This window comes from Felis catus, chromosome X (assembly GCF_018350175.1).
Source record: "Felis catus isolate Fca126 chromosome X, F.catus_Fca126_mat1.0, whole genome shotgun sequence".
NCBI lineage: Eukaryota > Metazoa > Chordata > Mammalia > Carnivora > Felidae > Felis > Felis catus.
In genome coordinates this window covers 105,047,842-105,061,691 of record NC_058386.1, presented here as the reverse complement: position 1 = coordinate 105,061,691, position 13,850 = coordinate 105,047,842, and the positions used below count along the sequence as shown (strand labels likewise).

General features: G+C 34.5%; 1 protein-coding gene across 1 annotated transcript; it reads left to right on the top strand.

Annotated features, from left to right (window-relative positions):
* Positions 1-10,096: 10,096 nt before the first annotated feature.
* Positions 10,097-12,433, top strand: ACTRT1 (actin related protein T1). The gene is given in 3 exon segments (XM_011279462.2): positions 10,097-10,678; positions 10,680-11,173; positions 11,176-12,433. Coding segments are annotated over 3 exon segments (1,101 nt in total). The 5' UTR covers positions 10,097-10,289; the 3' UTR covers positions 11,394-12,433.
* The last annotated feature ends 1,417 nt before the right edge of the window (positions 12,434-13,850 follow it).

Here is a 13,850-nt window from a genome sequence, read left to right as displayed (position 1 = left end):
AGCTTGAAAACAATGTGTGTTCTGCTGTTTGGGGGTATAGTGTTTGTTTTAGTCTGTTTGATATACCTGGCTTATGGTTTTATTTAAGTCTTCTTTTTTTAAGCTTTTTTTTTTTTAATCTTTTGTGTGGTTATTTTATGCATTATTGAAAGTGGAGTGTTGAAGCCTCCAACTATTATTGTAGAACTGTGCATTTCTCTCTTGTGGCAATTTTTGATTTATATATCTGGGGACTCAGTTGTTAGGTATTAATAGTTCATAAGTTTTTATCTTCTTCATGGATATACCATTCTATTGCTATTTAATATCCTTTGTCTCATAAGTTTTTTTTTTTTTTTTTTTTTGAGACAGAGAGAGGCAGAGCATAAACGGGGGAGGGTCAGAGAGAGGGAGACACAGAATCGGAAACAGGCTCCAGGCTCTGAGCTGTCAGCACAGAGCCCAACGCGGGGCTCGAACTCACGGACCGCGAGATCATGACCTGAGCCGAAGTCCGCCGCTTAACCGACTGAGCTGCCCAGGCGCCCCTGTCTCATAAGTTTTTGATTTAACATTTTTTGCATTCCTTCACTTAATCTGTTTATATCATTAGATTTAAATGAGTCTATTGTAAACTGCATAGAATTGGATTATATATTTTTTATTCTTTCTGCCATTTTATATCTTTTATTTATTTATTTTTCATAACAACCATTTATTGGGAAACTATTATGTGTCAGGCTGCATTCAAAGAATATTACATGTGTTATTCCATTTCATTTTTCTTATAGCCTGTCCACCTCATTCTTTTTTTTTTTTTTAAGTTTATTTATTTTGAAACAGAGAGTGAGTGAGTAAGCATGAGCAGGAGAGGGGCATTAAGAAAGGGATAGTGAGAATCCAAAGCAGGCTATGCACTAACAGCCCTGACACGGGGCTTGAACTCATGAACCATGAGATTATGACCTGAGCTGAAATAGTCAGGCACTTGACCAACTGAGCCATACAGGCACCCCCCTCATTCTTTTTATTTTTATTTATTTTTAATTTTCATTTTTGAGAGAGAGAGAGACAGAGAACAAGCAGGGAAGGGGCAGAGAGAGCGGGAGACACAGAATCAGAAACAGGCTCTGAACTATCAGCCTGAGCTCCAAGCTCTGAACTATCAGCACAGAGCCCAATGTGGGGCTTGAACTCACAGACCGTGAGATCATGACCTGAGCCACAGTCAGCCACCTAACTGACTGACCCACCCAAACGCCCCCTAATTCTTTTTTTTAATTAAGTTTTTATTTTAATTCCAGTACAGTGATTCAAGAATTCTATACATTACTCAGTGCTTGTCATTATAGGTGTGCTCTTTAATCCCCATCACCTATTTTACCTATTCCCCCATGCACCTTTCCTCTAGTAACCATCAGTTTGTTCTCTATAGTTAAGAGTCTGTTTCTTGATTGTCTATCTCTTGTTTTCTTTCTTAAATTCCACATATGAGTGAAATCATATGATATTTTCTTTCTCTAACTTATTTCACTTAGCATTATACTCTGTAGCTCCATTTAAGTCATTGCAAATGGCAAGATTTCATTTTTTGATGGCTGAGTAATATTCCATTATATATATATATCATATATTATATATTATAATCATATATTATATATGATAATCATATATTATATAATCATATATTATTTATATCACATATATGATATATATACATATATATACATACACACATATATATCACATATATATTATATATATATTATATATACACACACATATATATATGTACACACACACACACACACACACATATATATATACACACATATATAGTCACCTCTTCTTTACCCATTCATTTGTTGATGGACACTTGGACTGTTTCTATAACTTGGCGATTGCAAATAATGCTGCAATAAACATAAAGGTGCATGTATCCCTTTGAATTAGTGTTGGAGAAATACCCAATAATGTGATTACTGGATCATAGAGTAGTTCTATTTTTAACCTTTTGAGGAAACTACATACTGTCTTCCACAGTGGCTATACCAGTTCACATTCCCAGCAACAATACGTGAGGGCTCCTTTTTCTCCACATCTTAACCAAAACCTCTTTCTTTTGTTTTTGATTTTAGAATTCTGTCAGTTATGAGTTGACATCACATTATAGTTTTGATTTGCATTTCCCTCATGATGAGTGATGTTGAGCATATTTTCATGTGTCTCTTTACAATTAGATATTGTGGAGAAACGTCTGTTTATTCTGTCCATTTTTAATTTTATTATCATTATTACCATTATTATTATTATTTGGTGTTGAGCTGTGTAAATTTGTTATATATTTTGGATACTAACAATTTATCAGATATGTCATTTGCAAATATCTTCTCCCATTCAGTAGGTTGTCATTTAGTTTTGTTGATTTTTTTGTTGTGAAGAAGCTTTTTATTTTGATGTATAGCCAAAGCAATCTTCAAAAAGAAAAACAAGTCTGGAGGTATCACAATTCCATACTTCAAGTTATATTACAAATCTGTAGTAATCAAAACAGTATGGTACTGGCACAAAAATAGACACAGAGATCAATAGCACAGAATAAAGAACTATGAAATAAACCCATGCTTATATGGTCAATTAATCTTAAAGAAGGCAAGAATATGCAATGGTAAAAAGACAGTTTCTTCAACAAATGATGTTAGGAAAACTGGACAGCTACATGAAAAGAATGACACTGGGTCACTTTCTTACACCATACACAAAAATAAACTCAAAATGGATTGAAGACCTAAATGTGAGACCTGAAACCATAAAAATCATAGAAGAGAGCACAGGCAATAATTTCTCTGGCATCAACTGTAGCAACATGTTTCTGGATAGATCTCCTGAGGTAATGGAAACAACAACAAAAGCAAACAAACAAACATAACTATTGGGACTAGAGTCTCTGTCTTTTAATTAGAAAGTTTAATTCATTTTGATTTATAGTAATTATTGATAGAGAGGACTTTGGTTATTTTGTTTGTTTTCTATATTTATTTTTTAAGTTTCTATTTAAATTCTAGAATATTACGTGGCAATGAGAAAAAATGAAATATGGCCTTTTGTAGCAACGTGGATGGAACTGGAGAGTGTGATGCTAAGTGAAATAAGCCATACAGAGAAAGACAGATACCATATGGTTTCACTCTTATGTGGATCCTGAGAAACTTAACAGGAACCCATGGGGGAGGGGAAGGAAAAAAAAAAGAGGTTAGAGTGGGAGAGAGCCAAAGCATAAGAGACTGTTAAAAACTGAGAACAAACTGAGGGTTGATGGGGGGTGGGAGGGAGGAGAGGGTGGGTGGTGGGTATTGAGGAGGGCACCTTTTGGGATGAGCACTGGATGTTGTATGGAAACCAATTTGTCAATAAATTTCATATATATATAAAAAAATAAATTCTAGTTAGTTAACATACACTGTAATTTTAGTTTCAGATGTACAATATAGTGATTCAACACTTCAATACAACACCTGGTGCTCATGACAAGTGCACTCCTTCATCCCATCACCTGTTTAACCCATCCCACACACTCTGGTAACAATCACATTGTTCTCTGTATAGTTAAGAGTCTATTTCTTGGTTTGCCTGCTCCTCTATTTTTTCCGCCTTTGTTTTGTTTCTAGAGATTACAATTAACATCTTAAGCTTATAACAATTTTGTTTCACTTAATCCAAACTGAACTTCAACAATATACAACAATTTTCTTTTTATATAGCTTCATTCTTTCCCCTCTGTGTTGTTACTGTAACAGATTACATCTTTATACATTGTGTGTCCATGAATATCATTGTATAATTTGTAATTTATGCATTTTGTGTTTTAAATAACTTGATAAAAGGAGTTATGACTACCAATTCAATTTCATATTTACCAATAAAGGTACTTTACCAGTATTTTTTAAATTTCTCTTTATGGCTTTGAGTTAATGCTTAGTGTTCTTTAATTTTAGCCTAAAGGATTTTTGTCAGCATTTCCTTTAGGGGATATTTATTAACAATGAACTAGTTCAGCTTTTATTTATGTGGGAATTTCTTAATTTCTCCTCTGTAATTTTTTAAGTATAATTTTGTCAGATTAGAATTCTTCATTGAATTTTATTTCATCACTTTACATATGTTATCCTAGTGCATTTTGGCTTTTATGGTTTCTGTTGAGAAATTGTTAATCTTATTGAGGATCCCTGTATACAACAAGTTATTTCTCTCTTGCTTTTTCCAAGATTCTGTCTTTGTCTTTGGTTCCCAGCAATTTGGTTATAATGTATCTTGGTGTGTATCTCTGTTTTTATTTTATCTGAAGTTCACTGAACTTCTTGAATTTGTATATTTATGTGTTTTATCATATTTTGGAAGTATTTGGGCCATTATTTCTTCACATAGCTTTTCTAGACTTCCCTCTTCCCTTCTTCCCTTTCTCCCATCCTCTGCTTATTTTTTTTCTTTATGCTCCTCTGACTGAATGATTTCAAATAGCCTATTTTCAAGTTCACTGATTCTTTTTTCTGCATTCTCAAATATGCTGTTCAAATAATTTACTGATTTTTTAAAATTTTCAGCTATTATACTTTTTACATTCAGAAATGTTTTGGGGTGCCTGGGTGGCTCGGTTAAGCGCCCCACTTGGGCTCAGATCAGCTGAGTGAAATTAAGAGACAGATGCTCATCCTACTGAGCCATCCAGCCACCCCTTATGTGTAAGTTTTTAATCCCTTTTGAGTTTGTGTGTGTAGTGTAACATAAGGGTCAAATTTTATCATTCTTTACATGGATATACAGTTTTCCCAGCACCTTTTGTTGAAGAGACTATCCTTTCCCCATTGTATTATTTTTGGCATACTTGCTGAAGATCATTTGACTATATATGCATGTATATGTTTATTTCCAGGCTCTTCATTCCATTGGTCTATATGTCTGCCTTTGTGCCAATGTCATAGTGTTTTGAATACAGTGACTTTGTAATATATTTTGAAATCAAGAAATGTGATGTCTTTACCTTCATTCTTCTTTGTCATAAACACTTTGGCTAAGTCTTTTGTTCCATATGAATTTGTAGATTTTTTTTATTTCTGTGAAAAATGCCATTGTAATTTTAATGGAAATAGCATTGAATCTAGATCAATCTAGAGTAGTATGGATATTTAATAATATTATCTTTCAATCCAAGAACATGAGATATCTTTTCAGTTATCTTTGTCTTTCTAAATTTTTTTATCAATGCATTTTACTTTTCAGTGTACAACTCTTTTACCTCCTTGGTTAAGTTTATTTGTAAGTGTTTTATTCATTTTATTGCCAATGTAAATGGGATTGCATTCTTAATTTCCTTTTTGGGTAGTTTGTTGTTAGTGAATAGAAACACAACTGATATTTTATATGTTGATTTTCTATATTACAACTTTACTGACATTATTTATTAACTCTAAAAGATTTTTTTGGGGGGTAAACTGTTTAGTGTTGTATATGTATGAGAACATGTCTCATGAAAATAGAGACATTTTTAGTTCTTCCTTTTTTATTTGAATGGCTTTTATTTCTTCTTCTTAATTGGACAAGGACTTCCATTTCTATGTTTCTATGTTGAGTAGAAGTGACAAGATTAGGCATCTGTACTAAGGTTTTCCAAAGAGACAGAATGAATAAGATATAATAATACCCTATAATAGAACCAATATATATAATAGTAATTAGTTCCCATAATTATGAAGTCTGAGAAATCCCACAATCTACTGTTTGAAAGCTAGAGAACCAGGAAAGTTGGTTACATAATTCCATTCAAATCTGATTGCCTGAGAATTAAGGGAACCAATGATGTAATTCCTAGTTTAGGGTTAAAGGTAAGAGAAGGGGCGGTTGCTGGTGCTAAGTCACAGAGCTGTAAGGTTGAAGAAACAGGAGCTCCAATTTCCAAGGCAATGAGAAACTGAATATTAAAGTTAACAAGAGAGCAAGAATTAACCCTTTCTTCACCTTTTTTGTTCTATTTAGGTCCTCAGTGGAATGGATGATGTCCACCCACATTGGTGAGTATGGATCTTTTTTACTCAGTCTACTGATTCAAATTCTAAACTTTACTAGAAACGTTTTAACAGACACACAGAGAAATGTTTTACCAAAGGGGCGCCTGGGTGGCTAAGTCAGTTAAGCATCCAACTTCGGCTCAGGTCATGATCTTGTGGTTTGTGAGTTCAAGCCCCATGTTGGGCTCTGTGCTGACAGCTCAGAGCCTGCAGCCTGCTTTGGATTCTCTGTCTCCCTCTCTCTCTGTCCCTCCCATGCTCATTCTCTGTCTCTCTCTGTCTCTTAATAATAAATAAACGGTAAAAAATTTTAAAAAAAGAAATGTTTTACCAAGTGTCTGGGCCTCCCTTAGCTCTGTTGACACCTAAAATTAAGCATCACAACATTTTTCTCCTGTTCCTGATCTTAGAGGAAGACCTTTCAGGTTTTTTGTTACCATTGAGTATGATTTTAAAAGTGGGCTTGTCATATATTACCCTTGATATGTTGAGGTACATTCCTTTTATTCCTACATTTTTGAGAATTTTTATGATAAAAAGGTATTGAATTTTGTTTGTCACATGTTTCTATATGTCAATTGATATGATCCTATGATTTTTATTCTTCATTCAATTAATGTGGTGTACCACATTTATTGATTTGCATATGTTAAACTATCCTTGAATCTCAGGGTGAAATCCTGCTTGATCATGGTATATAGTTTTTTTAATGTCCCGTTGAAATCAGTTTACTAGAATTTTGTTGAAAAGTTTTACTTCTATGTTCAACACGGATATTGTCTTATAATTTTTTTTTCTTGTGGTGTATGCTTGACTTTGGTATTAGTATAATTCTGGCCTTATTAAATGAATTCAGTGTTTTGTTCAATTTTTTAAAGAAGAGTTTGCAAAACATTGGTAGTAAGTCTGAATGCTTGGTAGAATTCACCAGTGAAGCCATCTGGTCTTAGTGTTTTCTCTGTGTGAGGATTTATTCATGGATTCAAACTTGGTCGGTGGTATGTTTGTAGGAATTTATACATTTCTTCTAGCTTTTCAATTTCCTGGCAAATAATTGTTTATAGTATCTTCTTATAATTATTTTTATTTCTTCAGCATTACTTATAATTTTTCCTCTTTTATTTCTATTTTTATTTATTTGAGTCTTTTCCATTTTTCTTACTTAATCTAGCTATAAGTTTGTCTTTTTATTTTTTCAAAAACCAACTCTTATTTTCATTGATCTTTTATATTGTTTTCTTATTTCCTATTTTATTTGGAATTTTATTTATTTATTTTATTTATTTATCTTCTCTAACTTCTTCTATTTTCCTTTTCTGCTAACTTTGGGTTTAGTTTGTCATTACTTTTCTGGTTACTTGCAGTGAAAAGTTAGGTTGTTTTTTTGAGATCTTCTTTCTTAATGTGGACATCTATTGCTATAAACTTCCCTCTTAGTATTGCTTTTGCTGCATCCCATAAATCTTGGTATGTTGTATTTTCATCTTTGTCTCAAGATATGTTTTTACTTCCTACTTGATTTATTCTTTGATGTATTGATTATTTAGGAGTGTGTTTATCTTAATTTGTTCACACTTCTGTCACAACAGTACCATACAGTAACAGAATTATAAACAACCTAAATTTATTTCTCACAGTTATGGAGGCTAGGAAGTCCAAATTAAGGCAATAGAAGATTGAGTATCTGGCAAGAACCTCATTCCTGGCTCATAGATGACTGTCTTCTCACTGTGTTATCACATGGTAAAACAGGCAAGGGAGCTTTCTGAAGTCTTTTATTTTATTTTATTTTATTTTATTTTATTTTATTAAATTTAATTTAGAGGCAGAGAGAGAGTGCATGGAGGAGAGGAACAGAGAGACAGAGAGAAAGAATCCCAAGCAAGCTCCACACTCAGCGTGGAGCCTGGTGTGAGGCTCAATTCCATGGCCCTGGTATCATGACTTGAGCCAAAGTCAAGGGTCAGATGTTCATCTAACTGAGCCACCCAGGCACCCCTGAAGACTGTTTTTTTTTTTTAATGGGAACTAGTCACTTTTGTTTTTTGTTTCTTAAAAGAAACAAAAGGCATCCAAATCAGCAAGGGAGAAGTTAAACTTTCACTATGCACAGATGACATGATACTCTGTGTAGAAAACCCAAAGACTCCATCAAAAAAATTGATAGAACTGATACACAAATTCAATAGTCACAGGATACAAAATCAATGTATGGAAATCTGTTGCATTTCTATACACCAATAATGAAGCAGCAGAAAGGGAAATCAAGGAATCAATCCCATTTACAATTGCACCAAAAACCATAACATACCTAGGAATAAGCCTAACCAAAGAAGTAAAAATTCTGCACTCTGAAAAGTATAGAACATTTATGAAAGAAATTGAAGAGGGCACAAGGATATGGAAAACTTTCCTTGATCATGGGTTGAAAGAACAAATATTGTTAAAATTTTTATACTACCCAAGCACTCTACACATTTAATGCAATCACTATCAAAATGCCACCAGCATTTTTCACAGAGCTGGAAAAAATAATCCTAAAATTGGTATGGAACCATAAAATACCCTGAATAGCCTGAAAAAGGAAAGTAGAGTTGGAGACCTCATAATTCCAAACTTCAAGTTATATTACAAAGCAGTAGTGATCAATACAGTATGGTACTGGTACATAAACAGACACATAGATCAAAGGAACAGAATAAAAAACCCACAACAGAAATGGCCCCACCAGTCTATGGTCAACTACTCTTCAACAAAGTGGGAAAGAATATCCAATGGGAAAAAGACAATCTCTTCAACAAATGATGTTGGGAAAACTGGACAGCCACACGAAAAAGAATGGAATTTGATCACATTCTTACACCATACACAAAAATAAATTCAAAATGGAGGAAAGACCTAAAGTGAGACAGGGTACCATAAAAATCCCAGAGGACAACACAGGCAGCAACCTCTTTGACATCAGTTGTTAGCAAATTCTTACTAGATGTCTCCTGAGGCAAAGGAAACAAAAGCAGAAATAAACTGATGGGAATTCATCAAGATAAAAACCTTCTGCCAAGTGAAGGACACAATCAACAAAACTAAAAAGCAAACAAAAAATGGGAGATGACATATCTGATGTATATCTGTAAAGAACTTATCAAACTCAACATCCCCCACAAAAATAATCCAGTTAAGAAATGGGCAGAATACATGAATAGATATTTATCCAAAGAAGACATCCAGATGGCTAACAGACACATGAAAAGATGCTCAACATCACTCATAATTAAGTAAATACAAATCAAAAGGAAGAACCTTGAAGATAGTATACTAAATTAATTAAGTCGGACACAAAAGGCTTCATATTACATGCCTCCGTTTATATGAAAAAGGCAGAAGAAATTTATAGAGACAGAAAATATATTGGTGGTGCTTAGAGCCCAGAAGGACAGTCTAAAGAGGTTGATAGCAGAAGGATACAGATTTCTTTCTGAGGTAAATAAAATATTCTAAATTTGACTTTTGTGATGTTTGCATATATCAAGTAATATACTGAAAATCATGGGAATGAACATTATAAATGGGTGAAAGTATTGTTTGTGAAATGTATCTCAATAAAGCTGTTAAAAACAAGAAACATATATGAGGTGTAATAAAAGATAAAATATTCTAAGAACCTCTGAAACTGGATTATGATCATTCTCATTCCATTCTCAACCTGTGTCTTGTGGTTAGTTCCTTCCTTTAGCAAAGGGAAAGGTATTTTTGTCATCCCTCCAAAATAGCTTAGCTGTGCATAGAAGGAAGTTTTCTGGAAGAAGCCCGTAGTTTGGCTGTTTCACTTACTTCTAAAGTAAGGCCTTCACTTCACCTTATCAAAGCTACCCATGTGTATGGTTTCCCTTCCTCTTTTTCATGTTTCACCAACCTAGGAGTATTGGTTGCTCAGAGACCCCACCCCTTAAAATCCCTTTGATGCTCTTTGAGGACAATTGTTGCCTTGGCAAGATTGTTACATGGGGGGGGGGGGGCAATCATCACTGAAATTTCCTAGCAGGCCCTGGGCTGCCTCAAAGGAGACAGGATTCATGGGTTTAAGACAAGGTACTCTGTGGGATTGGGGACAACCTGCTAGCTCCTCCTGAGTGTCAACCTGAGAACTTTGGAAGCCTGTGGTTTTAAATCTTCCAGAGGTGCCTGTTGTCATACAAAGTGGCAAAGCATTTTTTATTTTGTTGAAGTTTCGAAGAGCATGCTTCAAACATGTATAACCCATCTGTATTAGATATTCCAGCTGTAATTTTTGACAACAGATCAGGACTCTGCAAAGCAGGCCTGTCTGGAGAGATTGGACCCCTTCACATCATCAGTTCTGTTGTGGGGCATCCTAAATTTAACATGCCTTTATCAGAATCCACTAAGAAAAAGTACTTCGTGGGACAAAAAGCCCTGTACAAGTATAAGGTCTTGCATTTGCACTACCCCATTGAGTGTGGACTGGTAACAGGATGGGATGACATAGAGAAACTTTGGAAGTATCTTTTTGAGTGGGAACTAGGAGTCAAACCCTGTCAATGACCTGTACTCATGACTGAGCCCTCTTTGAACCCAAGGGAGACTGGAGAGAAGATGACAGAAGTGATGTTTGAGACTCAATGTGCCTGCTTTCTACCTGTCCAACCATGCAGTGGTAGCCTCTGTCACAGGATTAGTGGTGGACAGTGGTGATGGGATCACCTGCACTGTCCCTATCTTTGAGGGTTATTCCCTGCCTCATGCTGTAACCAAGCTCTACGTGGCAGGAAGGGACATCATAGAGCACCTCACTCGGCTCCTCCTCGTTCGTGGAAGTACCTTCCCTTTCATACTCAATAAAGCCTTAGTGGGTGACATCAAAGAGAAGCTGTGTTATGTGGCCTTGGAGCCAGAGAAAGAGCTATGTAAGAAGCCAGAAGAGGTTCTAAGAGAATACAAACTGCCAGATGGAAATGTTATCTACATTGGAGACCAGCTGCACCAGGTGCCTGAGATCCTTTTTGCACCTGACCAGCTGGGTATCCACAACCCAGGACTCTCAAAAATGGTATCCAGCAGCATTATGAAGTGTGACACTGATATCCAGAAGAATCTTTTTGCAGAAATTGTGCTGTCGGGGGCACCACTCTTTTCCCTGGGCTTGCGGAAAGACTTTTGAAAGAACTGGAACAGCTGGCTTCCAGAGGAACTCCCAACAAGATTACAGCTTCTGATAGATGTTTCTCTTCATGGATAGGTGCATCCATTGTGACCTCTCTGAGCAGGTTCAAGCAGATGTGGATCACTCTGCAGATTTCATGGACATACATTGTTCAGAGAAAATGCTTTTAAGGAATCCAGAGCACAAGGGACTGGGATCTATCAGATCGCAGGAGCACTTGTAGAAGGTGGCATTTTCCCTTGGGCCTTAGCATGGTGTTTGATAAAATTGATATGACATTTTAGTTTCCGTTCATTTTTCGTGGAACCAGAGTAATTTATGATCCAGGTAATGAATCATTTTAAGTGGTTCTATTCCACCTTTTCTGACTCATGGACACTTTTAATAGTTTTCTCTCGAGAAATCCTTTTATTAGTTGAGGTTGTGTCTACTTACAGGGTTTACAGTTAAAGCAGGTGCTTGAGCCTCATGCCCAGAAACCTGACTCAGTAGGTTCCCTGGGGCCTTCATTTTAATCAAGTATCTTGGATATTTTTGATAGATCTAGTGTTAAGGAAAGGCAAAAATCTCCAGAGAAAGTGTGGGAAGTGGACGGGAATTAAGTAAAAGAAATGCTACCCTGCTTTTTAGGGTCCAACAGGCCCTTTCACTCAGTAAATCCTTTATTACCAAAATAAGGTTCTCTGCTGTTATCAGCGATTAGGCACCAAAATAGGATGAGGCTGTTTTCCTTGGCAAAAAGGAGAAATGTGAACAGAAATCGCTATTTGATCAAGGCTCTCTAAGCTCAAGGCCCCTACTCCCAGTTACAGGGTTAAGAATCTACACCTCTACTTTTTGTTCATTTTTAATTTCAAGGATATATAGCCTCATTTAGTTAGGAGTAAAATACTGGAAATATTTAATGGTCTCCAATAAATAAATTGTTGAATAAATTATGTCTACATGATTTTTTCTCATTAATTTAGTATTTTTCCAAAATAATATTGGGACACAAATGGAAAATTCGGAGAAGTCTTTGTAATGCAATGTATTTATTTGTTAAGCAGTGACACTTTCCCATATGTATGTCTATGCACATTTGTATGTACATATATAAAGGAATATTTTTGTGTGATTATAAGCACTTCGACAAAAGTACAGAAGGATACATACCATCAAATTTACATAGATTGTTGAAGCAGATTAGAATAAGAGGTAAAATAGGCAAAAAGAGAGCAGGATGGGAAAAAATCACAATGAAAGAGCAATTCCAAAAATTTCAGCCTGAGTGAAATAAAACCACTAATATAAATAAAATTCCTATTTTTCTTATATCTTCCCAACTCCATGTTCAAGATTGTCACATTGCTAGTTTGAATATAGCCATGAAAATTATCAAATATTATAAATTACTATAAAACAGGTATTTTATTTTTCATATTTGTTTGAGAGTTCTGGCTAAATAGCAAGCTTCTGTTTCCATATAACTTAGCAAAACCACAATGGAACCAGAAGATAGTAGAATGACACCTTGGAAGAGTGAGGGAAACATTACTGTCAATCTAGAATTTTATATCCAGGAAAACCATTCCAAGGAAGATGGTAAAAGGAAGATTTTTCTGACAATAATGAAAGTGTCTATTGTCAATACATCATAACTAAATGAAATTTTATATGATTCATTGAGGGCATATGGATATAATCTTAGAATAAGATATATATGGTATAAAAGAAATAATGAACCTTTAAAAATTATGTAAATAGAAGTAAATTTTAAAATATTGACAGCATCAGTTTATAGTATTAACATAATACAAAGAATGAAAATTCTGTAATACTAAAGGATTAAATCATTGAAACTGATTGAAGTTAAAAATCTTTTACCAGAAATAAAAACATTTAGAATATATATGTTGAAGCCAAATAAACTGACTGTAAAAAGAACCTTAAAATTAAGAAAAAAAACCTAAATAACCACTGCAAAGAGAAATATTAAAAGGAATTTCTAAAAAATATCGACAAAATTGTAATAAAAACATAAGCTAATTAAAAATGAATGAGAGGAAAATATCAGCTATTAAGATTGAAGGCAGCTAATGCTAGAATTATTAAGAAATGTAGAGTCTAAAATGTTTCTACAAGTAAAAAGAAAGGGTGAGTATCAAAAAGCTAAATGTTTGATTTATGAAAAAACAAACAGAATAAACCCACAAAACAGGAGGAAGTAATTAAATAATAGGAAATGAGAAATTAATGAAATCTTGCCATTTGCAACAACATGGATGAACCTAGAGGTTATAATGCTAAGTGAAATAAGTCAGACAAAGACAAATACTACATCATTTCACTCACATGTGGAATTTAAGAAACAAAACAAATGAACAAAGGAAAACAGAAATGAAAAACCCAGAATTTTAAATACAGAGACATGGGGATTGTCAGAGGGGAGGTGGATGACTGGGGGGAGGAATGGGTAAAATAAATAAAGGGGATTAAGAGTACATTTTTCTTAGTAAGCACTGAGAAATGTACAGAATTATTAAATCATTATATTGTACACCTGAAACTAATGTAACATTGTACATAAATTATACTTGAATAAATAAATGTACACCTGAAACTAATGTAACATTGTACATAAATTA